At 44.3% G+C, this 13,420-nt stretch overlaps 1 protein-coding gene across 6 annotated transcripts in view; it reads right to left on the bottom strand.

Moving 5' to 3' along the window:
* The window catches only part of LOC142576553 (uncharacterized), an 85,162-nt gene that overhangs the window by 1,363 nt on the left and 70,379 nt on the right, over window positions 1-13,420 (bottom strand). For all 6 annotated transcript variants that reach the window (XM_075686720.1, XM_075686724.1, XM_075686719.1 and 3 more), the window contains 2 exons: window positions 10,693-10,830; window positions 5,337-5,434 (listed from right to left, as the gene is read on the bottom strand). In XM_075686720.1, coding sequence (XP_075542835.1) covers window positions 5,337-5,434; window positions 10,693-10,830 — 236 coding nt within the window. The remainder of the gene's footprint in view (window positions 1-5,336; window positions 5,435-10,692; window positions 10,831-13,420) is intronic.

Raw genomic sequence — 13,420 nt, 5'->3', positions numbered from 1 at the left:
GTGGAAAAAAATGAAGGTACCCCCGGGAAATGCGGGAATTCATAAGCGAAGTTTTCATGTTTTTCTAAATGTCTTAACTTCTGGTTGTTACATTCTATGCAGGTCAACGCTTCTCACTCAATGCACCCTCTCGTTTAATTTTATTTTCTTCACTTTGTCTCAACTGTTAGCCGCATTTCTTCCCGAACTGTTCAATTATTGACACTTGTTGAACTTGTCTATTCGGGCTCCCTAGCAATGGCACGTACCTACTTATTTATTTATTTATTTATTTATTACTTTTTTATGTATTTTTAGTTTACTTGTTTATTTATTTCACTACCTTCGGAGCCGGTAGGTCGTTACATAGGGGAATGGAGACAGCAGAGATCACAAACACAAGTACAAATATCAGGTCACAAGATTCTCTCCAAGCGATTCGAAAGCGCAAATGCAGCCTTGCCGAGAAGGGTGAGGCCGCCTTTGACGATGCTGGGTCCACCTATCGAAAGTTGGCCAGCCTTCAAGAGGCACGTTATCCTTGTTTGTGTGACTCCTACCGCATTAGTAACAAGCACAAAGGAAGTGGGTAAACGGTTGCAGTGACTACACGTTTGAAGAACGAAAGAACCAAATTGCTGCATAGTACGATAACGAGGAACAGATTATTTCCGGCGATGGTCGGTGATATGAGTAAAGGAGGGGAAAGTAATTGCTCCTTAAGTTAAGCACTGCGGTACCGAATCTTCTGAGATAAGGTCAGACGTGCTATCTTGCTGCGTGGAGAACGTAATGGGGGATAAAATTCGCCAGAACGTTACACTTCCGTAACACGTGAAGGCAAAAGCCCGCTGAACATTCGGTAATGCGCCGTCTCGCATCCTCTCACGAGGGGATTGAAACGGCGGCAGTTCTGTCTTGCACGGATGATTACAATGAAATTATGCATTTTTAGCTTGACTTAGCATAACGCATGTAGCCTCAACCTTACGGGGCATGGGTCATTGCTTAGGGGGGTAAGTTGAGAAGGTCGCGTGTTTTTTTTTTCTTTCTTTTTTACCACTCGACTAGACGCCGCGTTTCTGTATGTTGTACGCGTGATTTAAATGAATGTAGGCACTGTAGGCTTCCCTTTGCTGAGTGTTTCTCGCCTCGGAATTACGAGATGAATGAGCTCTTGCACTTTCTACTTGCTAAGGGGGGTGTGACACATTCCTGATGATGACACTTTTTGGACCATTGGACCGGGCGATACGTTCTTTTTTCAAGGTCATCGGGCATAGGAGTCACTTAGGGCCTTCGACTTAATAACGCTGTTCGCTATAATGAGACGCTGTAAAGATGGGTACACTAAGTGAATGTGGAACATGGGCTAGTATATTATGAATTTTGAATGTGACGCGAAATTTTTGATGAACGGACTCCATACAGATCGGTATTTCAGTTCTGAACGATCAAAAGCTTTATAAAGAAGCAGTTTAGGAGAATAAGGAGCGACTGAAAGTGACGACGCAGGTACCGTAGCACGCGGTTAGCATTAATACCACAATTATAATTTGCGGCTGATCCTCCGACAAACAGTCAAATCACATTCACTACTTCCGAGTTTTATTTTCCGGAAAGTATCTGTTATATTTCTATTGAAAAATTTGGAAAGACCAATTTAACCAAGATAGCCTTCGCTTGCTTTGGATGACCCACAAGGGTAAATGAGTGCTCACTAAAGAGTCCATTTCTTACACTAACTAGTTTTCGCAACCGTGAGCTTATATCAGCTGGTAATGTACACCTCCACAAATGTTGCATGGTCACCAATAAAACTGAAGCTTCCGCATTATAGCCTCTTATAGACTTAGGTTCACATAAAGGCCATTTCATACCTGATTTAATTGAAATGGTGGCAGTACAATGATCGCCCATTTCTGTTAAAAGATGAGCGAATGCCGTCTCCCGCATTTTTAACGATATCGCGCGAGCGTCTACCGCACGTAGTATCAGCGCCTTACAACGGGGAAAGTGTGGGAGACCGGCAATAGTGCGCGCAGGCGCACAAAGCACCCTTTGCGTAAGCGTCGTCTGCCACGTTGTTCCTTTGAGGACGAAACACATCCTTTTTTGTTAAAGGTGCCTGAAATGCGCACAACGGCAGATAGAAACGTCACGAACGTTTTACATCTTTTTTTTTTATTTCCGCTTTGCGCTCAACAGCATGCACTGCTGTCAATGTTGGCACCTAATTTAGGTGGAACCAACCAACAGAGACCATGCGGTAGAAATAAAAATTGTTCATCACAAAACTACCGTGTACAGTCTTGGAGAGTGAAGCTACTACTTGCTTCGTTTACGACTTTGTAAGCTTTTCTGGCACCTCCTGTGTCTATCTGCCAAAAAAAAAAGGTTTCGCAAAAGGCGAGCATGACGTCAATACGTTTGAAATGCCGCGCCGATCGATCAACGCCTGCGACGGGCAAAGGCAAGGGCGCATACACTGCGCTTATCGGGTCCACGTCACCCGTGAGAATTTCTTGTTTGTCTTCCGCCACTTTCCTGAATTCGTCGGGTGATGCACTGTCGTGGCTTATTTTTGAAAGATTAGATTTTAGGATTGCACAAAGATTTGCAAATATGTTCACATCTGCTACCTGGGTTGGCCAGGGCCGCGGAACACCTGCAACAACGAAGTTCTTGCAGGTGTTCTTCTGCACCGCGTGCTGTTACACTTGCCATATGTACTCCATCCTTAAGGGCCCGTCCAGGAGGGGAGGCAAAAGTTCCTTATCAATGATTTCGATGTAGGCTTCAGCACAGAAGCTGCGCTTTATCCGACAGAGGGGCGGAGGCCGTCTTTAGTTGCGACTTCCTAGATGCTAATACTATTTCAGCTACTCGACCTCGAGAGTTTACTGAGGAGCAAACCTATCAGATTAAAATGCATTTTTCACGGCCCTAGTCAGTTGATCAAAAACACTTGCTTTTTTGTTACGAAAAAAAGTGTAATTGTTTAAATAATAAAAATGCAATAGGTTTGCTTTATTTCATGGATTCATCAACGCACATTCAAAGGTTTGCCGAACTCCACGTGTCTCCACGCGGCGACATGCGCCCACAATCATATCATATTACTTTATTGTGCCAGTCATATCGTATCATTCTACTACCGTGATAAAATCCGGGGAACATAGTTATGGGGAGAAGAGAAAAGAAAGGCAATTATCAGCGATAGAGGAATAAAAGGAGCTTGGCTGGGATAGGTTAAGGAGGGATGTCAGGCCGGTATGCGTTTAACGACTTTACGTGCGCCGGAATAGTATCGTTTTGAGTAGTTTGCTCAGAACTGCTAAGGAGCTACATCCTTCTCATTCGCTAACAGCAGCATGGGATTTCTCACACGCGCAACACTGCCAGAAATAATTTTTACGCCTTGTAAGTACACAGACATGCACTTGTAGCTAAAATTGCGTGATGCCATTTACACGTCAAATATTTACGTATGTTACCGACGATCAGGTTGTCACATTGCACTTCTTTCGTTAATATTTTTGTTTTAAACATCACAATGCTGTCAAGCTAACAATACCAATTTCTAAGTAGCTTGTAAGCCCTGGCCAGTACCCTCTTAGCTTATGGCTCCATTTTGTGCAAATCGACGAGTCGTCTTGAAAACTACATCGTGTCAATCACCATTGGTCCACCGGAGATGATCGCGGGTCAACTGCAGCCTTTTCAAAGTAGAAGCCGTAGACATTTTCGTCTTCTGGGCAGCAGCTCGATTTCCCACACCACCTCCTCGATGCCGTCTGCGCACCTTGTCATGGCTCACACTGTACACCTACAACCTTTCTCAGTTGACCCGCGGTCATCATCACTGCAGGCCGCGGCAGCAAGAAGTCAGTCCTCGGTTTCGCTTGTTTTGCTATTCGAATTCCGAGGGGCGTCACCAATGTGGTGTTCCTCACGAAAAGCCTCAACTATCCTTGAGTTACAACACTTGAGTTATTTAAAGGCTCTCAGCTATTTCTCTTTGAGAACGGCCACAGCGCGACTTGCTATGACGCGCTCTTTTTTTTTCTGTCGGCACCTGAGGAGGCATAATCGAATACGCACTGTCGCGTCTGCCTGCCTCTGACATTGGGGAAGTCCTTTCAGAAATAAACGTAACTGGTATACCCCGTCTTTTGCGCTTCTGAAGGCCGAGTCATCGGGTGTGACAAAGGTGAGCTGGCATATGCGTATACCGAAATATATACCGAAGTATGTACCAAAACTTTCCCTCACGGGAAAATCCTTCGAGTGTCGAGACCAGTACAAAGTGGTTCTGTGCCGCGCGTAATACAGGTGGCCTTGAAAACGGCCTTTCTCAATGCTTGGACAGCGCTTATACGATGCCTACATTAAGCTACTGGAAACGCGTCTGTGATCAGTTAGACATTGTTTATGTACTTCGCGCGAGGAACCCATCGACGTCCCTTTAACCGCCGCACTTGCAATACTTACAATACAGCAGTTTCGAATATACACTCATGATTCACGGGAGCACGCGAGAACGAATGTAAGTGCAAACGCAGAAGAAGAAACAGACGCAAAGTACGACCGTTTTTGACCGGATGAAAATCTGTATGTGGAGCTCACAACTCCTGTCCCTACGTTATTCTTGCTCATTCTTTGCGTGATGCTGCACAACGTCCTCATCACTTTTCTCTCTTCTTGCGCAACCATTTTTACATCACCTAAGAAAACACATTTCGGCATTGCGCTTCGGAAGTTGCGGGGGATAAGTTCTTGTGCCTTTATTATGTTCCAAAGTATTCTTAATATAACTGAAATGTGGTTTGTGATGCTTCTTGGCTTTACTTATCTTGTTGTGTACAATCAGTATTGTGTTGTCACAGTGCCTTGTCAAAACTATATCCGTTCTTATCGTTTTCTGCATTCATTCGTAGTTAATGATACCTTTGTCATCAATGTCTCCTTTACAGTCATAATAAGTTCCCTATGGTATGTTCACCATACTATGTTATTAAGATATTAAAGTTTTTGTTATCCTATATAATATGCTTTTACGTTCGTTTCTATATTTGCGATAATGACGATATCTTGAAACTACTGCAGCATCAGGGTCACTAGCGCCACGTCAAGCTGTTTAAATCAGCTTTTTGCTCTAGCACCGAATTCCAATTTGTACTTGGGAAAAATATTACGCGATCTGATTGATCACGACTTAGCCAGTTTTCGCCAGAAATTATGTTATGAGCCCCTATTCCGTTAGTTTGCCCAAACGCAATGCATATTAACGGCACTCATTCTTGAATCGATTAACGCAAATGAGTTAGACAAAAAACTAATATAAATGCACTCACGTTTCCATAGTGGGATGCGTGCGAAACGTCGTGTCCTTCACCTTCTTCTTTTCCTGGTTCTTTTTTCGGTGGTTCTTGTTTCTTTGAGCTTTCCGTTTCTGTTTATAGTGACGCCATTAAAAATAGCGATGAGAAAGATAAAAAGATGCATGCTTATTTTAACGTACATTTATGAGCTGTTTCGAACACAATGTTTTTACTAATAATAATAGCTTAAACGCTCCAGCTGTGGGATATTACAAAACATGGGTTTTAAAGTCAGACAGCATGGTATACTTAAAAGCAATGTGCCACATATTGTTATTCTAGTAACACATCACGTGCGCTAAGTTAAGAGCCGCATGGCAGTGGGTGCACTTTCGGCTCCGGCGATGAGCTTTCGCTGATGCTCCAATGCCGAGCTGGTAAGCGCCATCTCCCACTTCTCGTGCGTTGAGTTTCGGTTTGGAGGGAGGGGGGGGAGGGCTATTATGGATACTTCGGCAGGTCAATGCGGTATGGTATAGGGTAGCTTACTCCGTATACAAAAGAAAAAAAATTGTTTTAAATGGTTGGGGAACGTCGCGTTGAGGAGCGTGAGGGGCCGACATGTGGTGGCATGGAGTTGCCTCCAGGCCGTGGCTTCAGCTGTTTGTCGGCTTCTAACGATATGACAAATAAAAATTGCACCACACGGTGTCCTTTCTTCCCTTGAATTCTCGAATTATGTAGTTTTGCATGCCGAAACGACCATTTGAATATGCGGCATGCCGTAGAGGGAGACGTCGCAATAGTTTTGACCGCCAGAGCATCTTCAACGTGTCCTCAATGCACCTTTCTCTCGTTCATATATACACTTGTATGTATAAAAGGCAATCTGTACGTCAACATGATGCACGAAGATCATCTGAATAAAATATGATTAAATAGTACATAGTTGAAACGTCTCGAGCGACAAAAAGAGGATCACCATAGGATTTTGGCCAGACAGCTGTGAACAAAAAAGCTGTAAATATAAACAACTAAATCTACCGTAGTTAAACATGGGGATTTTGACAGTGCTAAAATGTGATTCCACAAGGCGCACTACTATTTCATAAGGAAAGGAAGTTTCGTGTATCACAAAAAAAAAAAGCGAAGAACTGTTTTCTAATTCATAGTAGACTTCGTGAACTGTGATAGAGTTATATTATTTCTTACTGATGTCATGGTTTCATTCTTGTTTTCTAATACAGTTTTATACAACGCTGCCCTCGCCCCTAACTACCAGTCCTATATTGCTGGGTTGCTGTCTAGTTGCCCGTAGTGTGTGAGCCCCATTATCTTATGAAGCAGTAGAAATGCAATAACGAGGTAGTTGCATTCACAGTGGTAGAACACTGGCAGGAAATGAGCTCACACTCCAAAGAATCACCAAAGCCTGTCGTTTTCATTGGTTCTTTTTTTAGAATTTTGCCTCCAGTATGTCCATTGATGGTCCAATGAACGCCACGTGTAACTGCCATGAGTAACTATTTAAGAGGAAAAAACGAAATCAAGAAAGAAACCATTTATGATAACTCAAAGGGAAGCTCATTACTTTTCGAAGCGAGATTGGGATGCCTTAGAACACGCACCTATAAAGCGAGATATAAGAAGGAAGAAGAAGCATGTACTTGCTGCGGTAAAGCTAGGGAAACGACGGAGCATGTTTTATTAGAATGTGAAGACGTCTACCCAGCGATCGATTTCGGCACCACAGGCCTCCTTGAAGCCCTTGGGTGCAGCGGGAGCAGTGGTAACGCAAACATGTCCGTAATAGGTATTATTAACAGGCGATCGGAGGATTGGTGGAAGAAAAGTAGGGAAACGACAAAAGACGGAGACGTACAATAGCACAGATCGCAATAGGGGATCAGAAAATTCGGGCGTGGCAGTTGATAGTGTTTTTTTTTTTCATTGTTTAACCTAGGTAGGACACTGGGCGGTATAATAGCAAGAGCTTGCTGGCGCAACCCAACGCCCCGTTCCAAAGTGGACGCTCATAACATCCATCCATCCAGCAAGGCTAGTTATATCCTGAAAAGTAGCGACACGCATCGTGAGGCTCATCATCATCATCAGCCTGGTTACGCCCACTGCAGGGCAAAGGCCTCTCTCACACTTCTCCAACAACCGCGGTCATGTACTAATTGTGGCCATGTCGTCCATGCAAACTTCTTAATCTCATGCGCCCACCTAACTTTCGCCGCCCCCTGCTACGCTTCCCTTCCCTTGGAATCCAGTCCGTAGCCCTTAAAGACTATTGGTTATCTTCCGTCCTCATTACATGTCCTGCCCATGCCCATTTCTTTTTCTTGATTTCAACTGAGCTGTCATTAACTCGCGGTTGTTCCCTCACCCAATCCGCCCTTTTCTCATCCCTTAACGTTACACCCATTATTCTTCTTTCCATAGCTCGTTGCGTCGTCCTCAATTTAAGCAGAACCCTTTTCGTCAGCCTCCACGACTCTGCCCCATACGTGAGTACTGGTAAGACACAGCTGTTATACACTTTTCTCTTGAGGGACAGTGGCAACCTGCTGTTCATGATTTCAGAATGCCTGCCAAACGCACCCCAGCCCACTTATTTTTCTGATTATTTCCGCCTCATGATCCGGATGCGCCGTCACGACCTGCCCTAAGTAGATGTATTCCCTTACCACTTCCAATGCCTCGCTACCTATTGCAAATTGCTGTTCTCTTCCGAGACTGTTAAACATCACTTTAGTATTCTGCAGATTAATTTTTAGGCCCACTCTTCTGCTTTGCCTCTCCAGGTCAGTGAGCATGCATTGCAGTTGGTCCCCTGAGTTACTAAGCAAGGCAATATCATCAGCGAATCGCAAGTTACTAAGGTATTCTCCATTAACTTTTATCCCCAATTCTTCCCAATCCAGGTCTGTGAATACCTCCTGTAAACACGCTGTGAATAGCATTGGAGAGATCGCATCTCCCTGCCTGACGCCTTTCTTTATTGGGATTTTGTTACTTTCTTTATGGAGGACTACGGTGACTGTGGAACTGCTATAGATATCTTTCAGTATTTTACATACTCCTCGTCTGCACCCTGATTCGGTAATGCATCCAGGATTGCTGAGGTTTCGACAGAATCAAACGCTTTCTCGTAATCAATGAAAGCTATATATAAGGGTTGGTTATATTGTGCACATTTCTCTATCCCCTGATTGATAGTGTTAATATGGTTTATTGTTGAGTAGCCTTTACGGAATCCTGCCTGGTCATTTGCTTGACAGAAGTATAAGGTGTTCCTGATTCTATTTGCGATTACCTTAGTAAATAGTAATAACTAATAACTCTCCCCTGCTATTCCTAGTGCCTATGCCATATTCCCCCACTGCCTTGTCTCCAGCCTGCTTCTTGCCTACCTTGGCTTTGAAGTCGCCCATCAGTATAGTGTATTTTGTTTTCACTCTACTCATCGCCGATTCCATGTCTTCATAGGAGCTTTCGGCTTCCTGGTCACCATGACTGGATGTAGGGGCGTAGACCTGCACGACCTTCATTTTGAACCTCTTATTAAGTTTCACAACAAGACCTGCCACCATTTCGTTAATGCTATAGAGTTCCTGTATGTTACCAGCTATATTCTTATTAATCAGGAATCCGACTCTTAGTTCTCTTCTATCCGCTAAGCCCCGGTAGCACAGGAGGTGCCCCGTTTTTAGCACTGTATAGGCCGGGCATGGATGGGTGCCCGTCTGAAGCCGCCTGTACGTGAATTCTTGGGCTTTATTGAGTGCTTCTTACGGTAGGGGCGCGGTTCTCTTGAGTAATTTATAATGCTGGGTGAGGTCATTGTAAGTGACGAGCGGGTCGCGCTGCCTCTCCCATCCAGCCCAGAAGGAGTCCGGGCTCGCACGGTGAGTTAGGTCTCTTGCGGCTTCGTGTGCCTTCTCCTTGAGATTAGGGAGCGGTCCCTACAATGGTCCCATGTGTGCCGGGAAGCAATTGATGCCGTGTGGGGTGAGGTGATGAGTATGAAGTATTCTGCTGATGGCCGGGGATATTCTCCCTGTTCCGAAGGACAGAATTGCCCTCTTTGAGTCGCAGTATATCAAGCTTTTGTCATCTTCTAGGAGTGCAAGCCTGACGGACGCCTGCTCGGCGACCTCAGGACTATCAGTGCGGACTGTGCTCGCGTGAGACGAGTGGCCAACCACCACTGAGGCATCCCGATCTCGCTTCGAGAAGTAATGAGCTTCCCTTTGAGTTATCATCAATCGTTTTTTTCCTGATTTCATTTTTTTCCTCTTAAGCAGTTACTCATGGCAGGTTTCTTTTCCATTACCGCCAGCCACGAGATTATTTCAGCATCTCTGACTTTCCGCCTGAAGTTCCTTGGTGCTGTGTTGCCCACCCTACAGGCCGCGTACTTGCTGTTGAGCTTCCTAGTTCTGTTACTCCACTGTGAATATTCTTCCTGTACAAAATGCCTCAACACTCTTTCAGCCCATTTATTTTCTTCCATATTACTCAGTCATGTCAGCATTAGCAGTCATGCGCAGCAGCACTTGTATTCGGACTCACAGTAGAAAAAATGAAGAAAGAGAAGGTCCTGTATCGCAGGAAAGGCGAAGTAGGTGTTTAAGTATAAGGCGATGCTAAGTTTAGGGCAAACTGCATAAATTATTACCGAGCAAATCTGTAAGTGCCGCACCCCCAACATGATAGCCAATTGAAAAAAATAGAAGCCCATCGCCAAAGAAATCGCCTTCGGTGCGCTCATTACTGTTCATATCGCTGTGTCTTATTTGTTTATTGATGCGTTTGATAATACTGTGGTTTATTTGTGCGCCTGATAATTGCTTTTTCTATAATCCTTTATTCCGCCACCGGGAAATATATTAAACCAATGGCATTAGGCATGCTTTGTCAAGTAATGAAACCATTGCGTTTGAGGTCACCTGCCTTTATGCTAATAATTTTAGCAATAAGTTGTGTTCAAAAAATGGTATATATTGCGTAGCTTTATTTTATACGTTATGTCTCATCTTTTTAACTAACCTTTCGTAAGTAAAATATTTCTTGATTTTATCTTAGTGTATTAAAGCTATCACAAGGGCTTACATGAATTTTTAATGTTACAGTTTAATACGGACAAAACACATATATCCCCCTAACGCGTTGCACTGAATCCGCCTGACGCGGGAAGCAAGTGCAATATGAAAGGTGAACTGCTTCTAGTGCGTTGAAAACACCTCGTTACTCGCAGTCGCAATAGTCGTTCTCAGATCAACTCTCATAGGCACGTTCAAGGTGACTTCTTTATTTATTTAATATTTCCCAACAATCTACACCACAATCGTACTGGATATTGAAGTCGAAGCTTGCTTACCTTGGGGTGTCGTTGTAGCCTCACTGGTCGCCTCAGTGGTTAGCAGTTCTGGATCCTGAACCGCTTTTTGAAGCCACCTGTTCGAGCAAGGAATATGCAACGCAGGGCACCAAGCGTGTGCACACGTTTCCTGGAAAGCTGCGCAATAAAAATAGAAATTCCTCTTCCACTGTTCATTCTTAATCATCACTGATGGTACAAGATCTGGTGCATGTTCTCGGCACAAATACCAAGAAAAAAGATCAGGGAAGATTCGCATTGTGTGGCGTGAACACGACTCATTCTATTTTAACTTCCTTATAGACGCCACATGGGTTTGTTTAGAAGGGGTGGAAACGTACAAACAATCCAAGCTTATTACCACGTACTGTCACTTGGAAAGGTCCCTAGATAAATTATAAGGAACTATTTTAATCCAGTCGAGCTCGTGCTACGACGACGAAGAAGCAGTTGTGCGGCTGGTGATCGTAATTACAGATGAAGAATTTGTACAAGTGATGATGTGTAGTGATGAAGAAGAATCAGTCATGAGTCGTGCTCACACCAATTGCCTCCCGCGGTGGAAGCAGCCTCCTGGTCGCGTGGCATTATGACGAAACGCGGCGAGTGTACGGTTTCAAGCGCGACACAGGCATAATTTCTGTACCATGCCAACGGTGGTTGGAAGAAAATCCAAGGGGTGAGACGCGGTAATAACCGGAGATGTTTGGTCAATGACCGTGTTGGCTCTAATAGAACGACTGAGGAGTTTTTAGCATAAACCGGGAAGGCGCATAGGAGTCCATAGAACTTTGTTGCCAGGGTTAAGAAATAGGCTGGGGCTTAGCTAAGGTTAAGCCTGGATATCTTGAAGCGAAAAGGTTGGGTGATACTTATGGTTTAGCTTATGGTTATGCTTTATGATTTAGCCTATGGTTATGCTTACAGCGTAGCATATGGTTATGCTTTATGATTTAGCCTATGGATATGCTTACAGATTAACTTATGGAGATGCTTATGGTTTAAGCTATGGATATCCTTATGGTTTAGTTTATGGTTATGCTTTATGATTTAGCCTATGGTTATGCTTATGGTTTCACTTATGGATATGCTTTGCTTAGCTTAGGGTTATGCTATACGTATACCTTGCGTAGTTGTCATCATCATCATCAGCCTGGTTACGCCCACTGCAGAGCATCTCCCATACTTCTCCAACTACCCCGGTCATGTACTAATTGTGGCCATGTTGTCCCTGCAAACTTCCTAATGTCATCTGCCCACCTAACTTTCCACCGCCCTCTGCTACGCTTCCCTTCCCTTGGAATGCAGTCCTTAACCCTTAATGATCGTCAGTTATTTTCCCTCCTCATTACATGTCCTGCCCATGCCCATTTCTTTTTCTTGATTTCAACTAAGATGTCATTACCCCCGCGTTCGTTCCCTCACCCAATCCGCCCTTTTCTCATCCCTCAACGTTACACCCATTATTCTTCTTTCAATAGCTCGTTGCGTCGTCCTCAATTTAAGCATAACCCTTTTCGTCAGCCTCCACGACTCTGCCCCATACGTGAGTACTGGTAAGACACAGCTGTTATACACTTTTCTCTTGAGGGACAGTGGCAACCTGCTGTTCATGATTTCAGAATGCCTGCCAAACGCACCCCAGCCCATTCTTATTCTTCTGGTTATTTCAGAATCATGATCCGGACCCGTGGTCACTACCTGCCCTTAGAAGATGCATTCCCTTTCCACTTCCAGTGCCTCGCTACCTGTCGCAAACTGCTGTTCTCTTCCGAGACTGTTAAAGATTACTTTAGTTTTCTTCAGATTAATTTTCAGACCCACCCTTCTGCTTTGCCTCTCCAGGTCAGGGAGCGTGCATTGCAATTGGTCTCCTGAGTTACTAAGCAAGGCAATATCATCAGCGAATATCAAGTTGCTAAGGTATTCTCCGGCAACTTGTATCCCGAATTCTTCCCACTCCAAGTCTTTGAATACCTCCTGTAAACACGCTGTGAATAGCATTAGAGAGATCGTATTTCCCTGTCTGACGCCTTTCTTTATTGGGATTTTGTTGCTTTCTTTATGGAGGACTACGGTGGCTGTGGAGCCGCTATAAATAGCTTTCAGTATTTTTACATATGGCTCATGTACACCCTGATTCCGCAATGCATCCATGACTGCTGAGGTTTCGACTGAGTCAAACGCTTTGTCGTAATCAATGAAAGCTATATATAAGGGTTGGGTATATTCCGCACAATTCTCTATCCCCTGATTGATCCCCTATCCCCTGAGTATGAATATGGTCTATTCTTGAGTAGCCTTTACGGAATCCTGCCTGATCCTTTGGTTTACAGAAGTATAAGGTGTTCCTGATTCGAATTCTAAATTTCTTATCAATGATATGTACCATAAGTTATTCACGATTATTAAACTTCTTTATTCATCATTGTTGGGCAAATTGTCTTGCGAATTCTGTACAGGTATAAACACAGCTCTCTGTATCGGCAGTATCACTCTCTTCTCCTTCCTTGTTGAATGCGCATGCCTATTCTCTGACAAGCGGTTATATAGTCGGCCTCCGCGATAAACACGCCTTTGCGGCGAACTTCAAGCGATGGCGTATGGGGAACTGGCGCTGGAGTTTTCACGACGCCTGCAGCGCCACCCTGGCGCTCAGAACGTGCACAACGCAGCCGCTCCCGCGGACGAAAATTGCTCTGGTAGCGGCGTTGCGTGCGCTGAAAGT

This window comes from Dermacentor variabilis, chromosome 3, assembly GCF_050947875.1.
Source record: "Dermacentor variabilis isolate Ectoservices chromosome 3, ASM5094787v1, whole genome shotgun sequence".
Classification (NCBI taxonomy): Eukaryota; Metazoa; Arthropoda; class Arachnida; order Ixodida; family Ixodidae; genus Dermacentor; species Dermacentor variabilis.
The sequence above is the reverse complement of the archived record's forward strand: the minus strand, read 5'-3'. Positions and strand labels throughout refer to the sequence as shown.